This window comes from Cetorhinus maximus, chromosome 5 (genome assembly GCF_964194155.1).
Source record: "Cetorhinus maximus chromosome 5, sCetMax3.hap1.1, whole genome shotgun sequence".
In the NCBI taxonomy this organism is placed as follows: Eukaryota; Metazoa; Chordata; class Chondrichthyes; order Lamniformes; family Cetorhinidae; genus Cetorhinus; species Cetorhinus maximus.
The window spans coordinates 23,154,870-23,173,278 of NC_135883.1; the positions used below are offsets into that span (position 1 = coordinate 23,154,870).

Genomic DNA, 18,409 nt, shown 5'->3' on the forward strand with positions numbered 1-18,409 from the left:
TTGTGCGAAGATGGGTGGTAGGTCAGGAAATTGGACAGAATATAAAGAACAACAAAGAATGACAAAAAGATTAATATGGAGGGGAAAATGAGAGTATGGGAGAAAGCTAGCTAGAAACTTAAACAAGAATAGTAAGAGTTTCTATAGATACTTAAATAAGAAAAATGTTAACAAAGTGAGTGTTGATCAAATAGAAAATGAGTCTGGGGAATTAATAGTGGAAAATAAAGAGATGGCAGAAGAATTGAACAGGTATTTTGCATAGGTCTTCACTATAGAGGATACAAGTAACATCCCAGAAATAGCTGTAAATCAGGAATTGGAAAGGAGGGAGGAACTCAGGAAAATTACAATCACCAGGGAAGTGGTACTTAGCAAATTGTTGGAGCTGCGAGCTGACAAATCCCTGGGTCCTGATGTAATTCATCCTAGGGTGTTAAAAGAAATGGCGATAGTTGATATGTTGGTTTTAATTTTCCAAAATTCCCTGGATTCGGGGAAGGTGCCATCAGATTGGAAAATAGCAAATATAACTCTTTTATTCAAAAAGGGAAGGAGACAGAAAGCAGGAAACTATAGGCCAGTTAGCTTAACATCTGTCATAGGGAAAATGTTGGAAGCTATTATTAAAAATGTTATGGCAGTGCACTTAGAAAAATTCAAGACAATCAGGCAGAGTCAAACTTTTGTGAAAGAGAAATCAGTTTTAACCAATTTGTTGGAGTTCTTTGAAGGAGTCACATGTGCTGTGCATAAAGGGGAACTGGTGGATGTACTTTACTTAGATTTCCAGAAGGCATTTGATAAGGTGCCACATCAAAGGTTATTGTGGAAAATAAAAGCTCATGGTGTACGGGGTAACACATTGGCATGGATAGAAGATTGGCTAGCTAACAGGAAACATAGGGTAAGCATAAATGGATCTTTTTCTGATTGGCGGGATGTAACAAATGGTGTGCCACAGGGATCAGTGCTGGAGTCTCAACTTTTTACCATTTATATAAATGATTTGGATGAAGGGACAGAACGTATGGTTGCTAAATTTGCTGACGGTACAAAGATAGGAAAGAAAGTAGTGAAGAGAACATAAGGATGCTAAAAGGGGACATAGACAAACTAAGCGAGTGAGCAAAGATCTGGCTAATGGAGTATGCTGTGGGAAAATGTGTTATTGTTCATTTTGACAGCAAGAATAAAAAATAAGCATATTATCTAAATTGAGAGATTGCAGAGCACTGAGATTCAGATGGATCTAGGTGTTCTAGTGCATGAATCACAAAAGGCTGGCATGCAGGTACAGCAAGTAATTAGGAGAGCTAATAGAATGTTATTGTTTATTGCGAGGGGAATTGAATATAAAAGCAGGGAGGTTATGTTTCAGTTGTACAGGACACTGGTGAGACCACATCTGGAGTACTTTGGGGTGGGCAGTATTTTCCTTGCATCGTAATATGTACATTATTGATCTCCTTATTTAAGGAAGAATGTAAATGCATTAGAAGCAGTTCAGAGGAGGTTTACCAAACTAATACCAGGAATGGGGCGGTTGTCTTATGAGGAAAGATTGGGCAGGCTAGGCTTGTATCCGCTGGAGTTTAGAAGAGAAGAGGCGACTTGATTGAAACATATAAGATACTGAAGGGCCTTGACAGGATCGATGTGGAGATGATGTTTCTTCTTGTGGGAGAATCTAGAACTAGGGGTCACTGTTTAAAAATAAGGGGTTGCCCATTTAAGACAGAGATGGGAAGAAATTTTTTCTCTGAGGGTAGAGTGCCTTTGGAACTCCCTTCCTCAAAAGGCAGTGGAAGCAGAGTCTTTGAATGTTTTCAAGGCACAGCTAGATAGCTTATTGATGAAGAAGGGGGTGAAAGATTATTAGGGATTGGTGGGAGGTTACAGTCGGATTAGCCATGGTCTCATTGAATGGCGGAGCAGGCTGAAAGGGCTGAGTGGCTTATTCCTGCTCCTAACACACGGTCTTTTTATATTCTGTTTTCACCCATTTGGAACTGGCATGAGATTGAGAAAGCTCATTTATTTAGCCCCGTCTGGCCAGCAGAGGAATATCTACAATTATACCAGTTGATTCAGGTTAGATCTTGACAGGAAAATAATTGGTGTGCATTACATATTCAACAGGTCTGACAGGCTTTCAAGCAAATAATATTTGCCCAAAATGTTGCTGTGAATGCCTGCATTTGGACTAAGGAATATTTTTGGAAAACTAGTGAACCTGGGGAGAATAAAGACCTGCTGGTGGATTTGAGCGAATGATACTTGCATATGTTATCGTGACAGCCAATACGAAGTATTAGTTTGAAGTTAGCCCTGACTTAGGGATGAAAAAAGTAGTTGGTATGGACCAAATCTGAATGGATAATTTTTATTTCCATTCTTGTGATTTGGCCATCACTGGCAAGGCTGGCATTCGTTGTCCATCCCTAGTTCCCTGAGTGGCTTACAAAGCCATTTCAGAGGTATGGGATGGAGTTGCATATAGGCCAGAATGATGGCAGGTTTTCTCCCCTAAAGGACAATAGGCCAGTTAGGTTTTTACAATAATTCACTAACTACGTGGTCACTATTTTTTTTCCAGATAACAGCCTTTTATTTCCAGATCTCTCTCCAACTGAATTCAAATTCTCAGACTACCTTGGTGGGATTTGAATTGACATTTTCTGGTTTACTAGTTCAGACCTCTGGATTATGAGTACAATAGCATAATCAATCAGTCTAAATTCCCAATGATAAATGGAATATATAGTTCTGTTCACTTACTCCCTGTTTGTTTTTATAACAGTGGTACCAGTACAGAGGTCCTATCGGAAAAGGACCCACTTAAAGTTCTTGAAGGTATTATCAAATCAGTGCATTCCAGTGTTGTGGATGGGTAAGTACACATTTTACTTTAAAGATACAAAAACACACACAAAATGCTTTTATTTTAATCTTCTATTGGGGAAAAAAAATAAACTTTCCTTTGTAACTTAGGGGCACCCTCGTATCTTCAGATGATCTCTTGACATGGCTGAGACCTTTTTGCAGTGATGCAGATTTGCCCGTAAAGCCTCGTATTTATGTTCTGCAAGTTCTTGAGCAGGCATTTGACCTTAGTGACGAGGACAGCAAATTACTTGTGCTGTTCAGAACTCAAGCTGTTCTGAATGTGTGCTGGCCAGAGAAACAGGTAGCTTTAATTTTTATGTTGTGTTTTTTGTTTTGTAAGTTGCAATTGTGTTAGTAAAATTACTTTAAGAATGTACTAAATTCTAACTGTTTGTGGAGTTGGAACTGATCATCCTTATATAGTATCTTGTTACATAAACAAAGTGAATCAGCATATCTGTTAAAATGGATGTTTTTTTCAAACTTCATAGTTCCTCTTATAGGCTATGTAGAAATAAGTATTGGGATATTCTGACTAGGATTTTTTGTAACCTGAAACTAAAAGCAAGCTCAACACTGCTTCAAAACCAGCAAATTTAAATTGTTCACTTCCAAACACAAACCTTTATCAACTGTTCTAAACCATATGTTACTCCGTTGCAGAAAAATTAATTGCTGTCTGGGAAACTCAAGATTGCATTTTTCAGTAGCACATTTAACAGATTGCATGAGCTCTACCATGTAATTTTTAATCAAAATTAAGCTCAAATAAAGCACTTTTTAAAATCAAAATGCTATAATAATTAACTTACAACTTTTTTATAGATGTGAACTGGATTTATTTGTTTATCAGATCTCTCTCGCCTATTTTAACTCACTCCTACTTTTGCTCGCTCTTCTGTTCACTCTCTTGCGCACACTCTTGTTTTCTCTCTCTCTCTCTCTCTCTCTCACACACACACGCTTGCTTCCCTATCCTCGTCCACCCATTCATTCACTCTCTTTGTCACCTCCTGCAGCAAGATGTCTCGTATATTTTTCACTTGATAGAACCATAGAACACCACAGCACAGAAAACAGGCCATTCGGCCCTTCTAGTTTGTGCCGAAAATGATATTTCAAATAAGATGCCGAGTCTACTGTCTGCCATGGTAGGCTCTTGTGAAGGAGTACAAAGATTTGCATGAGGGTATATAATCCTCTTAGTCAGGCTGTGTGGACACTAAAGAGTTTAATATTTAATTAATTCCTGGGTACTAAAAATATAAATTTTATGGATCGTGGTGGTGCTGGGAGATAAGCTCTTGCAAAATTTAAACTACTTCATTGAGGCAAACAGCATTTGAACCATAAGGCACCGCACATGCTGAGATGGTAATGAATAGTTAACAGAATTAATAATTTAAAGGTATTCAATTTGCAGGAGACTTTTAATCTTTACTTGACAGTTGATCTTGGGGACCTACCTCAACCACTAGAGGGAGAGAATGTGCTGTTGGAATTCCCTTAGCTATGTTCCTTTGGTTCTGTAATTTTCTAGTTACATGATGCGTGCATAATTAGAATCCAGAAAACAGGTTGTTTGTTTAAAGCACCTGAAAGCTGACTTCTATTGTAGCCTTTATGCTAATTACAGAAACCTCAGTTGTACAGTACAAGCTTAACTCAGACTCTGCTACATAAATTAGTGATCAAATTTCAATGGCCATAGATACAGGCCGCTTAAGGCACTGCAATAATTTTTTAGCCTAAATGCTGTGTTAATTGTAATTAGATTCCTTGTGCATGTACAAATGCATCATTAGTAAAATTCAAATTATGGACAGAAATTTCTCAGACCAACAGGCCTGTACCCTGCGTTGCATTCAATAGGGTGGTGGTTGACGGCCCTTTGAGTGCAATTGAAAATCAGCATACTGCTTGGAAGTTGGAAATGTAATTCAAAATCCTATCTTCGTCCATTCTTTCACAAAAGCAAAATGCTGCAGATGCTGGAAATAAAAACCGAAAATGCTGGAAATGCTCATCAGTCAGGAAACAACTGTGAAGAGAGAAATAGAGTTAATGCTTCAAGTTGGTGACCTTTCATCAGAACTGGAAAAAGTTAAAGATGTGACACTTTTTAAGAGGAAATGACAAAAGTGAAGTCCTGTGATAATGTGAAAAGCAGGAGCGAATAAATGACAAAAGGGATGATGGGGCAAGGCATAAAGGGAATGGTAATAGGGCAAGTAAAGAAACAAAAGATGGGTCTAGAGGAGGTATAAAATGGAATAGAAGAATCACTACCAACAGCTGCTGTCCAAAAAAATCAGAGCAATGCATATGATCAGAGGTTGTTGACCTCAGTGTGAGTCTGGAAAGCTGTATAGTACCTACGAAAGTTAGCTGCTGTTCATCAGTTTACATTTGAGCTTCATTTGACCAACGTGGAAGGCAGACATAGTAGAAGCAACTGAAACCTCAGGATTACACTTGTGGGCTAAATGGAGGTGTTCTGGGAAATGATCATTCAATCTACGTTTGGCCTCCCCACTGTAAGAGACTGCATTGTGAGCAACGAATACAGCATATTGAATTGAAAGTACAATAAATTTCTGTTTCACCTGGAAGGAGTGTTTGGGGTTCTAGATGGTGTGAAGGTAAAAGGGTACATGTTGTATCTCCTGCACTTGCATGGAAGGTACCATGGGACCGACAGTGGGTGTTGGAGTGATTGAGGAGTGGACCAGAATGTGGAGGCTGGAGGGGTAGAAGGTGAAGACAAGCGACTCTGAGTCTGGAAGAGAAGTGAGAGCAGAAATGCTAGAAATGGGACAGGCATAACGACGGAAGGAGATCCACAGTTGAGGAAAAAAAGAAGACATTTCTGAAGTATTGATACGGAAGGTGGCATGAGAACATCTACAACAGAAATTGAAAAAGTGGGAGAATGAAATAATGCCTCAGCTTTAGTATCATACTTCTGAATCTTTCATGCACCTTTTCCAATGAATGAAGCCAGTGAAAGACTTATATGCCAGAACCCTTTGAAATTAGGTCTGAAATAATGGCACCCAAGGTCCAGACATCAGACTTCCAAATCCAGATGACAGCCTCTGTGTAAGCCCTATTCTTAACTACAGCCTTTCCTTTGTTCTTTATGAATCATTTACAGGTGACCTCCTCGCAGTTTTTTGGCAGTGCCATTCTCAATCCGGCTGCTAGGTGGTGTATTTAAACCTAAGGGTTGACTCAAGTTTACGTCATCCTATTTTGCCAAAGCTTCTCCCATTAACCTAATCTTTTGCCCATTGAGAAAAGTTCAAGAATTGAAGGTGTAGACAACTACAAGACCAGATTTTGTCTTTACCTTACTGAATGTATCATGTATTTACGTGCTGCATTCCTGCCCATCTTACCTTGATATTTTAAATTCAAAATCATTATAAAATGCTATAGCTAAAACGTTGTACACAAATGTAATATTTATTCAGAATTGTTCAAATTTTTCTTTTATTCATTTTAATGTAAAGTTTAGGAAACTCATCCAGCATCATTATTCTTTTACTTGTAAAGAATAATGCTGTTGGGCTGAATTTTCACCATAATATGGTGTTGAGAATGGAGATGGGCAGGTGCATATTTTTGCACGGCCAGCTGACATGCTGATTTGACAGCAACATCACATGCTTGGGCCATTTTCTCAATTATCAAGCGTCGACAGGAATATTTCATTCGGCATGGGGGCCCCCCATGGCATAAGGAACAGGCCAGCTACCTGGAGGCAACCTTCCAGCAGCATACCAGGGCACCAGCACTCCAGGGTGACTTTGAGGCCCTCGCCGCCTATGTGGCCATAGCTGTGGTCACAGGCCATGTTCAGGCCCTGCAGAATTGTTGCCTCGAAACTGTGGCTATTTTCAATTCAAATTTGTTAAAAGTTGCTATGTGGGCTCCTCAACATAGTGGAGCCCTCTTTCTCTCTTGCCTGTAGGCTGCAGCTCCTTAACTGGACGGCGAGCTTGCCTTCTGGCCACTCATTGGCCAATCAAGGGATAATCGCTGTCAGTAATTGCTCCCAACATAGTGCAGGGTCGGGGTCCTCATCCGACCCTGACGTTGGGGTCCTGACCCAAAACCTGAAATCATGCCTTTTGTTTTTATTTAGGTATGCATTTTTCTTCTTAAAATAATGGTAAAGAAATAGAATAACATTACTTTATATGGAGTGATCTGAAGTAAGGCCATTACAGAGCTTCAATATGTGTTAACTTTTTCTGCCATCTAATTCATACTTTATTTTGTCTTTTGTTCAACATTGGAGCCCTTGTTTCCGGTAAAGAGTTTACTCCTGCCTCTGTTTCAATCATACAGCACAAAAGGTGTCAATTCATCCCTTTATGCCTCTTTGGAAAAAGCTTTCCAATTAGTCCCACCCCCGATTTCCTGTTTTTTTTTTTCTCTGGATGCCTTTCTTACATAATAGTCGGCAAATTGCAAAACAGCAAAGAATATTGTTTGCAATGTTTGTAAGTAATTACACTAGAAAACTGTCATCTTAAGTGCTTTTGTTTAAATGCCACTGTGGATTTTAGCAATTCGAAAATATCTCCCTCACCCAGCGGTTTAAGGTTTCTCTTTTATTGAGGGAGGAGCACTAGGAGCAGGCCTTCCCAAACTACTGCTAAAATCAAAGAAACTCATCAGCATAAGAAAAGTTCAGCACACCTACAACAAGTTTTGAGTTGATTTTAACCAATGGCAACACGAGCAGCTTCATCCTGATTTCCGACATCTCTGTTTTTGGGCATGTTGGGCTCATGAAATGTTGAAAATGTCAGATGGGAAATATCCCACTATCCAATGTGTTGATCATGTCAGTACTGCAATCTGTTGCTTGATAGATTGACCTTGTTGGTACCATGTTAAGAATTCCTTACCTTTTGTAACTCCAACAATTCACTCTATTGAATACACTGTATGGAATTTTTTAAAAAACCATTCATAGAATGTGAGTGTCACTGGCTAGGCCAGCATTTATTACCTATTCGCTCTAGTTGCTCTTGTTCAGAGAGAACAGACCTTGACCATATCTTGGCTGTCCAGAGGGCATTTTAAGACTCAACCACATTATTGTGGGTCTGGAGTCACATGTAGGCCAGGTAAGGACGGCAGATTTCCTTCCCTAAAGGACATTCGTGAACCAGATGAGTTTTTACAACAATCGGCAATGGTTTCATGGTCATCATCAGACTTTTAATTCCAGATTTTTATTGAATTCAAATTTCACCATCAGTTGTGGTGGCATTTAAACCCAGGTCCCCAGACAACTACCCAGGGTCTCTGGATTACCTGTCCAGTGACAATACCACTACGCCACTGCCTTCCCTAGGGCAGGATTTCCCCAGCGGGGAGAAGGGGGGGGCCCCTCTCGCCAACACGTAAAATGACCCGCAGAACCCCCGACGTCACCACGCCCCATTTAAATTTTCAGGAAGGTGGGGACTCAGCAAAATCAACTGTGCGCCCGTCGACCTGTCAATGGCCAATTGAGGCCATTGACAGAGTCATTTAAGTAATTAATGGACCTGCCCGTCCAACCTCAAGATTGGTGGGCAGGCCAGGAGCCCTGGCGGGCATTAGAAAAAGCATGAAACCTCATCCACAGGCGTGATGAGGTTTCATGTAGGCTTCTAAAAATTTTATTAAAGTTTTTTTAAAAAGTTATGGACATGTCCCAACTCAGGGAACGTCAGGGGTTTTTTTTTCTATTTTAAATAACTTATACAATAGAGACGATCTCCCTGAGGCAGCACTTAGCACTAAACACTCTCAGGTTTAGGGATTCTCCCCCCCGCACAGGGAGCACATAGCGCTTCAGTGCGGACGTCATGCTGAGCGGGCCTTAATTGGCCTGCCCACTTAAAATGATTGGGGGCGCTGATCGGAGGCGCGCCTCCGCGCACCCACACTTCAACATCCCCCCCGACGGGGGGAAAATCCTTTCCCTAATTTCCAAGTAGGATGCTTGTTTAAAAAGGGATTGGTATTCTGGAGGAGGTGGGGGCAATATCTTCATTATAAAGTATTTTTTATTAGAGGAGGTAAATTGTCAAAGATCATTCCCCAATATCTTCTATTAGAAAGGAGGTTTTTCAGTGGGCCAGTTTGAAAACAGTTTTGAATAGCTTCATGTTTTGGGCTTCTCCTAAATATGAATTCTGGCAACTTAACTTTAACCTAATTGCTGGAAGAAGTAAATATCTCAAAACTTCCTAGGACAAGTGAAGTATGTCTTTCTGGCCTAGATCTTCCAGTCAGCGGCAATGCTGTCTGCATTGCTGCTGCCCGCGACGTTTTTACCAATCCGACGATACTGCCTATTTCTTCCAGGATCTTCTGATCCCAGCTGAAGGAGAAATGGGCAGTGCAGTGCCACGTGGGTAAGTCTAACAAGCGTAATAGAGTAAGGGTAAGGAGAGAACATGCCCTCTTTTTACGATGGTGGCTGCTGTATTCAGGTAAGTTTTTAAAGGTTCAAGTGTTTTAAAGAATGAGTGAGAGTTAGCAAGTGAGTGGGTGGTCAGGTCGGGGGGAGAATCAGTTGATTGGGGGTTAGTCAGGGCAGGTCGGGGGGTGGTCGGGCCGAGGGAGTAGCTGGGTGGTCAGGGAGTACTAGGATTGGGTTGGGTAAGGTAGTTGGGTTGGGGGAGGGTAGTCAGGTGATTGGGAAGGGTGTTTGGGCAGGCCAGTTGTGGAGTTACCCAGCTGTTATAGCAGGCATTAAACTGTCTAACATTTCCAGGGTAAATACAGGATAAGTGCTGCATATCTGGCCAAAGTCTCCGTCCTGAGCTCAGGGCCGGAGGCTTTTGCAGACGGTCCTAGCCGGCAGTGAATCAGCCCATCGGAAGGTTAAACTTCCTGGGCAATTCCCACGTACGTCTAGCACCAGGACTTCCACAGGGTCCTGAGATGCACCTCCTGACGCACATCCTATCTCCAACGCCCTGGCGACTGGAGGATTTGGGCCAATATGTTTAATAAACAGTACAGGTACTGGACCCCATATCCTGGAATCTCAGGACCAGATATGTGCCAGATTTTTGGATTTTACAGATTTTGGGTCATTGGGGAGGGAGGGGAATAGGATAATAATTAAACCTTAAAGCTGGGCTGACTTCTCCACCTAGACAGACGCAGCCGGGACGAGGAACGGTAGGGATGAGGGGCAGACCAGGCCGCATCCTCGCTGTTAATCGTGAGTAGATCAGCGGAGATAATTTATTTTATACTTTTTGAAAGCATTTGCTCAAGTTCTTTACATGAGACTTGTAAATATTCAAAGTCATGGAATTAATAACTGAGTTGACAAGTGGCTTAACAGTAGAATTAAAAGTTGGTGGTCCATTCTTGAAAAAAAACAGCTGGATAGTTGTCTGGTGAGGAAAAGTCATCGAGGTGAAGATAGATATAAATGATTAAATACCCTGGAAAATTCGGTGGCCTCTGCTATTCTGGCAAGAAATGTTATCTGTTGTCAGCATTGACTGACATATGTTATAAATTGAATGATATTCTGTATTTTTTTCGTCCCAACCATTATTCGGCGATATAAGAGGTTTACCATCCTTTGAAGTTTTGTTTCTAGTTGGCAGCTTCTTTCAGCAAACTTACTGACAAAAGTCAAGTCCATGACAGATGGCTTGAATTGTCCAGTGGAGCTCATTGACTTTACTGGCTGAATTGGATTTTCTGGTTATATACTTTGTTCTGTAAGTCTTGGTACTGCCTTGTTTCAGGGATTTGTTTTGTAAATGCTGAACTCCATTGTGGTTTGAGAAAGCAACAGCTGAACCAGCCATGAAAGTATTCTTTCTCCCTTTCTGTGTCTGACATTTTGTTTATATCTGGGCCTAGTGGTTATTTTAAAGCATTTTTAGTGATCAATATTATAACCTTGTATTGCATGAGGATTATGCCACAACACAGATATTGCAGATTGTAGTTTGCTTTCCTTTAGAAAATGCTATCAGTTAAATATTACTTCAGTCCATCCAGTTCTATCATTCTGCTTTGTAATACTGATCATAGCATTTATCACCAAAAATACTTTTTATTAGTGTCATATGATAGCGAATTCCCATTTTAGAAAACAGAGGATACCAACCATATAAACATGAAACTGAATCTGTGCCCTTAGGGGGAGGTGAAACAAAAGGCATTTTCTCAAACAGTAATTTAATGCAGAAATGCTTACTGTAGTCCTAAGAGTATTGAAGTATTTTATAAATCTATGTTTCTGTAATGTTGTATCATCACCAGGTTAATGTAAGTGACATTGAGAATGAAGAGAAACGTTTCCTGCTCTTTTTGGAGTTGCTAGACTGCAGTAACCAAGGGACTGAATTTCAACATTTGGTGCTACTCCTTCAGGCTTGGCCACCCATGAACAACGAAGCCATGTAAGTGTCAGCGTGTGCGACAGTGTGCTATTATCTACAATAGTTACAACAGCAGATCTAGGGAATGCTGGAAATTATGAGGATGTACCATACAAACATAGATCATCAATTAAACATTTAATAATGCAGCTGTCCCCATTTATCTGCAGGAAGCTTTTTACTGAACTCCAGGGAAGTTTTTAGCTTGAACTAGATTTGGACATGATGCCTTCCTTTAATTGTATTCTAAAAAGTGTTTTCTCATAACAGGAGTAGGTCGTTCATCCCTTTGAACCAGTTCTACCATTCAATCAGATCATGGATTTGAGCCCTATTTATCCACCTTTGTTCCATATCTAACAAAAAAATCTATCGATCTGAATTTTGAAATTTCAATTAACCTAACCCAGCACTTTTTTGAAGGGACAGAGTCCTAGGTTTCACTTCACTTTAAATTACTGATTTTTTAGTAACAGCTGTCAAGACACATGCAGAAATATCTGAGTGAAATTCGAAGGGCATACTTGCAGCAGTTTAAGATTATTTTGGCTGAATTTAAAAAGCAAAACAAAAGCATTTGAGTCAAAATATATATATAAATTTTATTTTATAGGTTGAAAATATTTATTTTTACATTTTTATATTTTTTAAAATATTGTTTTAACTTCGATATGCTTGATAAGGCACAGTTTAAATAGTATTAAATACAATGGTACACTGGTGGTAAGTAAGGTGGTAAGCTTTACTTAATGGATTGCATTGTGGGCAAGTGTAAGCCTGATAGTGATATTAGTATGTACCACTGTGCTTGTCTGCAATGTCGATAAATATTGTTTTCTTTTCTATTCATTCATGAAGCTAGGCCAGCATTTATTGCCCATCCCTAATTTCGCTTGAGAAGGTGGTGGTGAGCTGCCTTCTTGAACCACTGTAATCCATGTGGTGTAGGTACACCCACAGTGCTGTTAGGGAGGGAGTTCAAGTAACATTCCCCTCCCTGATGTGTTGCAGTGTCCACAGCTCGGCCTCCAGCTCAGTAACTCTTGAGCTGAAGCTCCTGAAGCCGCAGACACTTACTTCAGATGTGTTTGCCCTGAATCACACTGGCACCCAGGAGCTCCCACATCCTGCAGTCGCAGCACATCACCTGCTTTGTCATCCTTAATCTATCATTTTTTCGAATTCATTCATGGGATGTGGGTGTCGCTGGCTAGGTCAGCACTTATTGCCCATCCCTAAATGCCCTTGAGAAAGTGGTGGTGAGCTTCCTTCTTGAACCACTGCAGTCCATGTGGTGTAGGTACAACCACAGTGCTGTTAGGGAGGGAGTTCCAGGATTTTGAGTCAGTAACAGTGAAGGAACAGTGATATATTTCCAAGTCGGGATGGTGTGTGGCTTGGAGAGGGACTTCTAGGTGGTGGTGTTCCCATGTGCCTGCTGCCCTTATCCTTCTAGATGGCAGCAGTGGTGGGTTTGCAAGATGTTGTCTATGGAGCCTTGGTGAGTTCCTGCAGTGCATCTTGTAGATGGTATACACTGCTGCCAATGCTTGCCAGTGGTGGAGGGAATGAATGTGGATGGGGTGCCAATCAAGTGGCTGCTTTGTCCTGGATGGTGTCAAGCTTCTTGAGTGTTGGAGAGTATTCCATCACACTCCTGATTTGTGCCTTGTAGATGGTGGGCAGGCTTTGGGGAGCCAGGAGGTGAGTAACTCACTGCAGAATTTCTAGCCTCTGACCTAGCCATAGTATTTATATGGCTAGTCCAGTTCAGTTCCTAGTCAATGGTAACCCCCAGAATGTTGATAGTGGGGGATTCAATGATGGTAATGCCATTGAATGTCAAAGGGTGATGGCTAGATTCTCTCTTGTTGGAGATGGTTATCGCCTGGCACTTGTGTGGTGCGAATGTTACTTGCCACTTATCAGCCCAAACCTGGATATTGTCCAGGTCTTGCTCCATTTGGGCATGGACTGCTTCAGTATCTGAGGAGTAGTGAATGGTGCTGAACATTGTGCAATCATCGGTGAACATCCCCACTTCTAATCCTTATGATGGAAGGAAGATCATTGATGAAGCAGCTGAAGATGGTTAGGCCTAGGACACCACCCTGAGGAACTCCTGCAGTGATGTCCTGGAACTGAGATGATTGAACTCCAACAACCACAACCATCTTCCTTTGTGCTAGGTATGACTCCAACCAGTGGAGAGTTTTCCCCCTGATTCCCATTGATTCCAGTTTTACTAAGGCTCCTTGATGCCACACTGGATCAAATGCTGCCTTGATGTCAAGGGCAGTCACTCTCACCACACCTCTGGAGTTCAGTTATTTTGTCCATGTTTGGACCAAAGCTATAATGAGGCCAGGAGCTGAACGACCCTGGTGGAACCCAAACTGAGCGTCAGCGAGCAGGTTACTGCTAAGCAAGTGCCACTTGATAGCACTGTTGATGGCCCCTTCCATTACTTTACTGATGATCAGGAGTAGACTGATGGGGCAGTAAATAGACGCGTTGGATTTGTCCTGCTTTTTGTGTACATACCTGGACAATTTTCCACATTTCTGGGTAGATGACAGTGTTGTAGCTCTACTGGAACAGCTTGGCTAGGGGTGTAGCAAGTTCTGGAGCACAAGTCTTCAGTACTATTGCCAGGATATTGTCAAGGCCCATATCCTTTGCATTATCCAGTACTCTCAGCCATTTTTTGGTATCACGTGGAATGAAATGAATTGGCTGATATCACATGAGTGAATTGAATTGGCTTAAGACTGGCATCTGTAATGCTGGGGATCTCCAATGGAGGCCAAGATGGATCATTCACTCGGCACTTCTGGCTGAAGATTGTTGCGATTGCTTTAACCTTATCTTTTGCACTGATGTGCTAGACTCCCCCATCATTGAGGATGGGGATAATTGTGGAGCCTCCTCCTCCTCCTCCTCCAGTGAATTGTTTAAATGTCCACCACCATTCACAAATGGATGCAGCAGGGCTATTGTACCAGCAAAGCTTTGCCTCATATGCTTGCTGAATAATTTCTCCTGGTTCATCCTCAAGGATTATTTTACAAGGTATTTCTCCATTTCTAAAGCATTACTATTGCTATTCTAAAAATTACATGATAGCTCATATTCTGTTTCTCCCACCAGACATTGCTATGTTCCATGTTAACATCAGATGCTTCATTTCACTCACATTGCAGTGTCACCTGTTTTACTCAGAGTTCATATTCAACCAATCACAATTTAGTTGTTATAAAAATCAACCAAAATCTGCAAATAAAGCAGAACCTGAACCAATTGAACTGTTCTGGAGAAATTTCAAAATGCTTTCAGCCACTGCTTTCTCTCTCTAACCGAAATTTGAATGTTCAAATTAACTTTTGTAAGATAATCAAGACATAGAACATGACACAGTAACATGGCTAAGCTTAACTATAAAACTGCATTTTTATCTTTAAAAAGAAAAAAAATGACTTGCACTTGATATAGTGCCTTTCATAACCTCAGGACATCCCAAAGCACTTTACAGCCAATGATGTGCCTAAAGTGTAGTCACTGCTGTAATGTAGTAGCTTCAGTAACATTTTTGTTTAGATGCTCCAACGTTTTTGCAAAGCCTAAAGTTGGGGTTGATATTCTTGTCACTGTTCTTAGTCTGCCAGCTGAAAGAAGTTTCCTGTGCCTGCAATTCAGAGATTGTTGCAGACATGCTGCTGCTATCCTGGAATAGTTTGATTCTCTGCATTCAACTGCCAGCATCATTTTCTCAAATGTCAAAGAATACAGTTATGCTATTTCTCCCTCATCATCATGATAGTATCATCTCATGATAGTCTGTTTCTCCTTATGGTTTAAAATTAAGTTGCTGCCTCTCTTTTTGCTCTTTTTAATGCTATTCTTGCTGCCTACATTGCTCAAAATTTCATTGAAACTCCCTCCCCTTTGCTGTTTCTCTGGCTGCTAACCTTGATTTCTAACTTTGTTCGATTTGGAAAATATTAAATTTTTCATCTGTTCCCCTTTATATTTTAAGTGTTTTAAATCACTTTTGTCACTCGTGTAAATAGGGTTCTTTGGTAGCTGTCATTGATGGTTACAAGTTTGGAGTTTCTGGTCTACTTTAGATATTCCCTGGGCTACAGCTGATCATTATGTTAAGTAGTCCAAGCATCATATACTTAACACAGTGCTCATTGTGCTCAATACCTAATTAAATGACCACATAACACTGGGATTATTAAGATAATTTTGTGATCCAAACTGGTATTATGTTCTTATGTGCCCATCTTCTATATTTCTGAAGGTGGACTGAAACGTTCAGTGAGACAGAGGTAGATATGGAGTCTTAAGCTGCTTCATTTGACAGAGAGCTTGTGAATGTATACAATAATGGATGTAATCAAATCTCGCCTTGACGCAACTATGAACAGAACCTTCAGATACCAAGATAAATAAATACTATTCAAATCAGCAGGTTTAATTCACTTTTCTTTGTGCCTGCTCCAGCCACATTACACCTTCCCTTTAATAGATACAGGCTAGCTCTATTAGGTGCTAGCCACTCAATATTAGCCCCCTGCTGATGCTACCAGCCTAGTTAGCTTAGATGCAGAGGTCATTCAATTGATCAGGCAGCGTGAAGTTAGCATGTCGCCTGTGTTTTGGGTTAATTGTGCATCACGACCCTTGTGCCTGTTTTCTGTCCAATTTTGATTCCTGACTCTCTCCCTTCCGGCCTGTGTCTCACTCTGCTGCTCCCCTACACTCTCCCTCGCTCTGTCTCCCTCCTACTTTTCTACTCCCCTCCTCTGTCTCCCTCCCACTCCCCGAATTGGGGAAGCAGATAGCGGATTAGAAAGCAGAGCATGGTAGCCCATGGAGTGACCGAGTGCGAGTGTGTCAGCGAACAGCTGTCAGGCCAGAGGGTGGAAGTGAAGATAATCTTGTTATTTGTGGCAATTAATTTAGAGCAGTGATTTTTAAAAAAAAAACTTAATATTGGATATCTGCAATAAAATTAAAATAGAAAATGCTCCTCCGATCTGTCGGCAGCAGAAATTGGAAAAAGGCAGGTTAATTTTTCAGGTAGAGACAGTCAATGTAACATGTCTCTGAAGAACCTGCTGTGCATTTCCAACATTTTTTGTTCCAGTTTTAAGCAGATACTATCTGGAGATAAGTTCTAACGCAGTAACTCTTATTCTTGCAAACAAAGAACTTAACTATTTCTGATGCAAAGAAGAGTCAATTCCTTTTAGTGATAATGGAGTGGATTTTGAACAGCTTAGCAACATGGAAGAGTTTGTTGATATGGTTCTTGAGCAAACCCTAACACTGTAAACATGAAGAAATATCTAATATTTATGATTTCTCTATGTTCTAATATTGTTGCTTTTGGCTATTTTACAACATTTTGGTAAGCGGAAAGGTGTTGAGCATTACACAAATTTTAAACATTCATTTTACGCTACAAGTTCTCCATATTGATTGAGAGCATCCTTCTGAAGTTATTACTCTTGATACTAAATAATTTCGCAATTTATTTTTACATTTTTTAAGATTTATATAATTAATGAGATTCTGCAAGGAGAAAGAGATGTGGAGAGTGTGGAAATCCAGATTTTAGAGTTTAGACAGCTGAATGCATGGCTGGCATTTGAGGGGCGATGGAAATTGGATGTGCAAGAAGAATTGGAGGAGTAGCGATTTCAGAGGGTTACAGAGCTGGTGGAGTTACAGTAACAGGGAAAGTCAAAACCATTGAGAGATTCGAAAACAGGGATGAGAATTTTATATTTGAGGCATTGCTAGACCATGAGTCATTGTAGGTCTGCAAACAGAAGTGTGATTGATGAACAGGACTTGGTGCAAGTTACAATATGGTCAGCTCAGGTTTATGGCGGGCAGTAGGTTGGCCAGCAGAGCATTGAATAGTCCAATGGTGGAGGTAAGAAAAGCATGAATGAGTGTTTCAGCTGCAAGTAGGCTGAAACAAGTTTAGACAGGTGATAATCAAGGTAGAAATGCCTGCATTCGTCACTCCACCTAATCTTAATATAAACCACTGAATTTAGTTGTATCTGTGGTGGTAAAGCAGTCCTGTTGTGCACCAAAAGTCGGATGTAACTTTAGAATCTTCAAATATTGATTATGGTGTAAATTGCTAGAATAAAAATTAAACTTACTTTCCTCATTAAACAACTTCACTCTTACAGGACAACCGAGAAGGATAACGTTTGGATTAAGCTTGTTACTGCCATGTTGGTAAAATGTGCCCCTGAACAGAAAAGTACTACTGGAAATGAAATACTTGCCATCTGCCGATCTCTCTACTTGACAAAGCACAAACTACCATTTCAGGTAATTTTAGAAACTTTTTTCAAAGTTATAATCAAGTCTAATCTGTGCTGGTTCTATTAACGTGTCATGAAAGCTCTCATAGTACAAATCCCATTGATTTGCTGTTGACGATAGACAAGTGGCAGTGCATTCACATTTAAGTCATTGCTTTTATATTCCTGTATAAACTAAATTTTTATTCCTAAAACGTATTCACTCAGAACAGATAAAGGCCTGAACTTATGATTCCTCCCCCCCCACTCCGCCCCAGTCTTTATGATGCTGTTTGGTGCATTTATCCCGCAGGACCAGAGATACTCTCTTGAGCTGTGGTTCCTGACACCAGCGTGAAACTGACAACTGCAGTGAAGTAAAATGCTACTTGGCACATTCTTTCATAGGCCTGGGCATATCTTATTGTACAGCCCCAGAGAAATTTCCAGATGTTACTGGTGTGCAGCATGCTGTATAACTTTGCCATCAGAAGTGGAATCATTAATCGGTAGTGGAAGAGGATGCTGGCAATAAGCCCAAAGCTGAAAAGTTGCCTGTTGCGTTAGAGTGGTAGCGATGAAGACAAATCCAAAATACCTGATAGAAAGCAATTTCAATCACGGTTACTCTAGTGCATGTTTTGCTGTAAACATGTTCCCAATAAACCAGCCCACCAAGCACTTTGCTCGCCATTGCCCTCAACTTGACCTAGTCTACTATTCATGCATGTCTATTCATCTCTTGTGTTAGGAATTTTT

General features: G+C 40.7%; 1 protein-coding gene across 2 annotated transcripts in view; it reads left to right on the forward strand.

Moving 5' to 3' along the window:
• The window catches only part of nbas (NBAS subunit of NRZ tethering complex), a 248,466-nt gene that overhangs the window by 204,427 nt on the left and 25,630 nt on the right, over window positions 1–18,409 (forward strand). For both annotated transcript variants that reach the window (XM_078541594.1, XM_078541595.1), the window contains exons 47-50: window positions 2,804–2,893; window positions 2,995–3,190; window positions 11,197–11,336; window positions 17,534–17,678. In XM_078541594.1, the coding sequence (XP_078397720.1) occupies window positions 2,804–2,893; window positions 2,995–3,190; window positions 11,197–11,336; window positions 17,534–17,678 (571 nt within the window). The remainder of the gene's footprint in view (window positions 1–2,803; window positions 2,894–2,994; window positions 3,191–11,196; window positions 11,337–17,533; window positions 17,679–18,409) is intronic.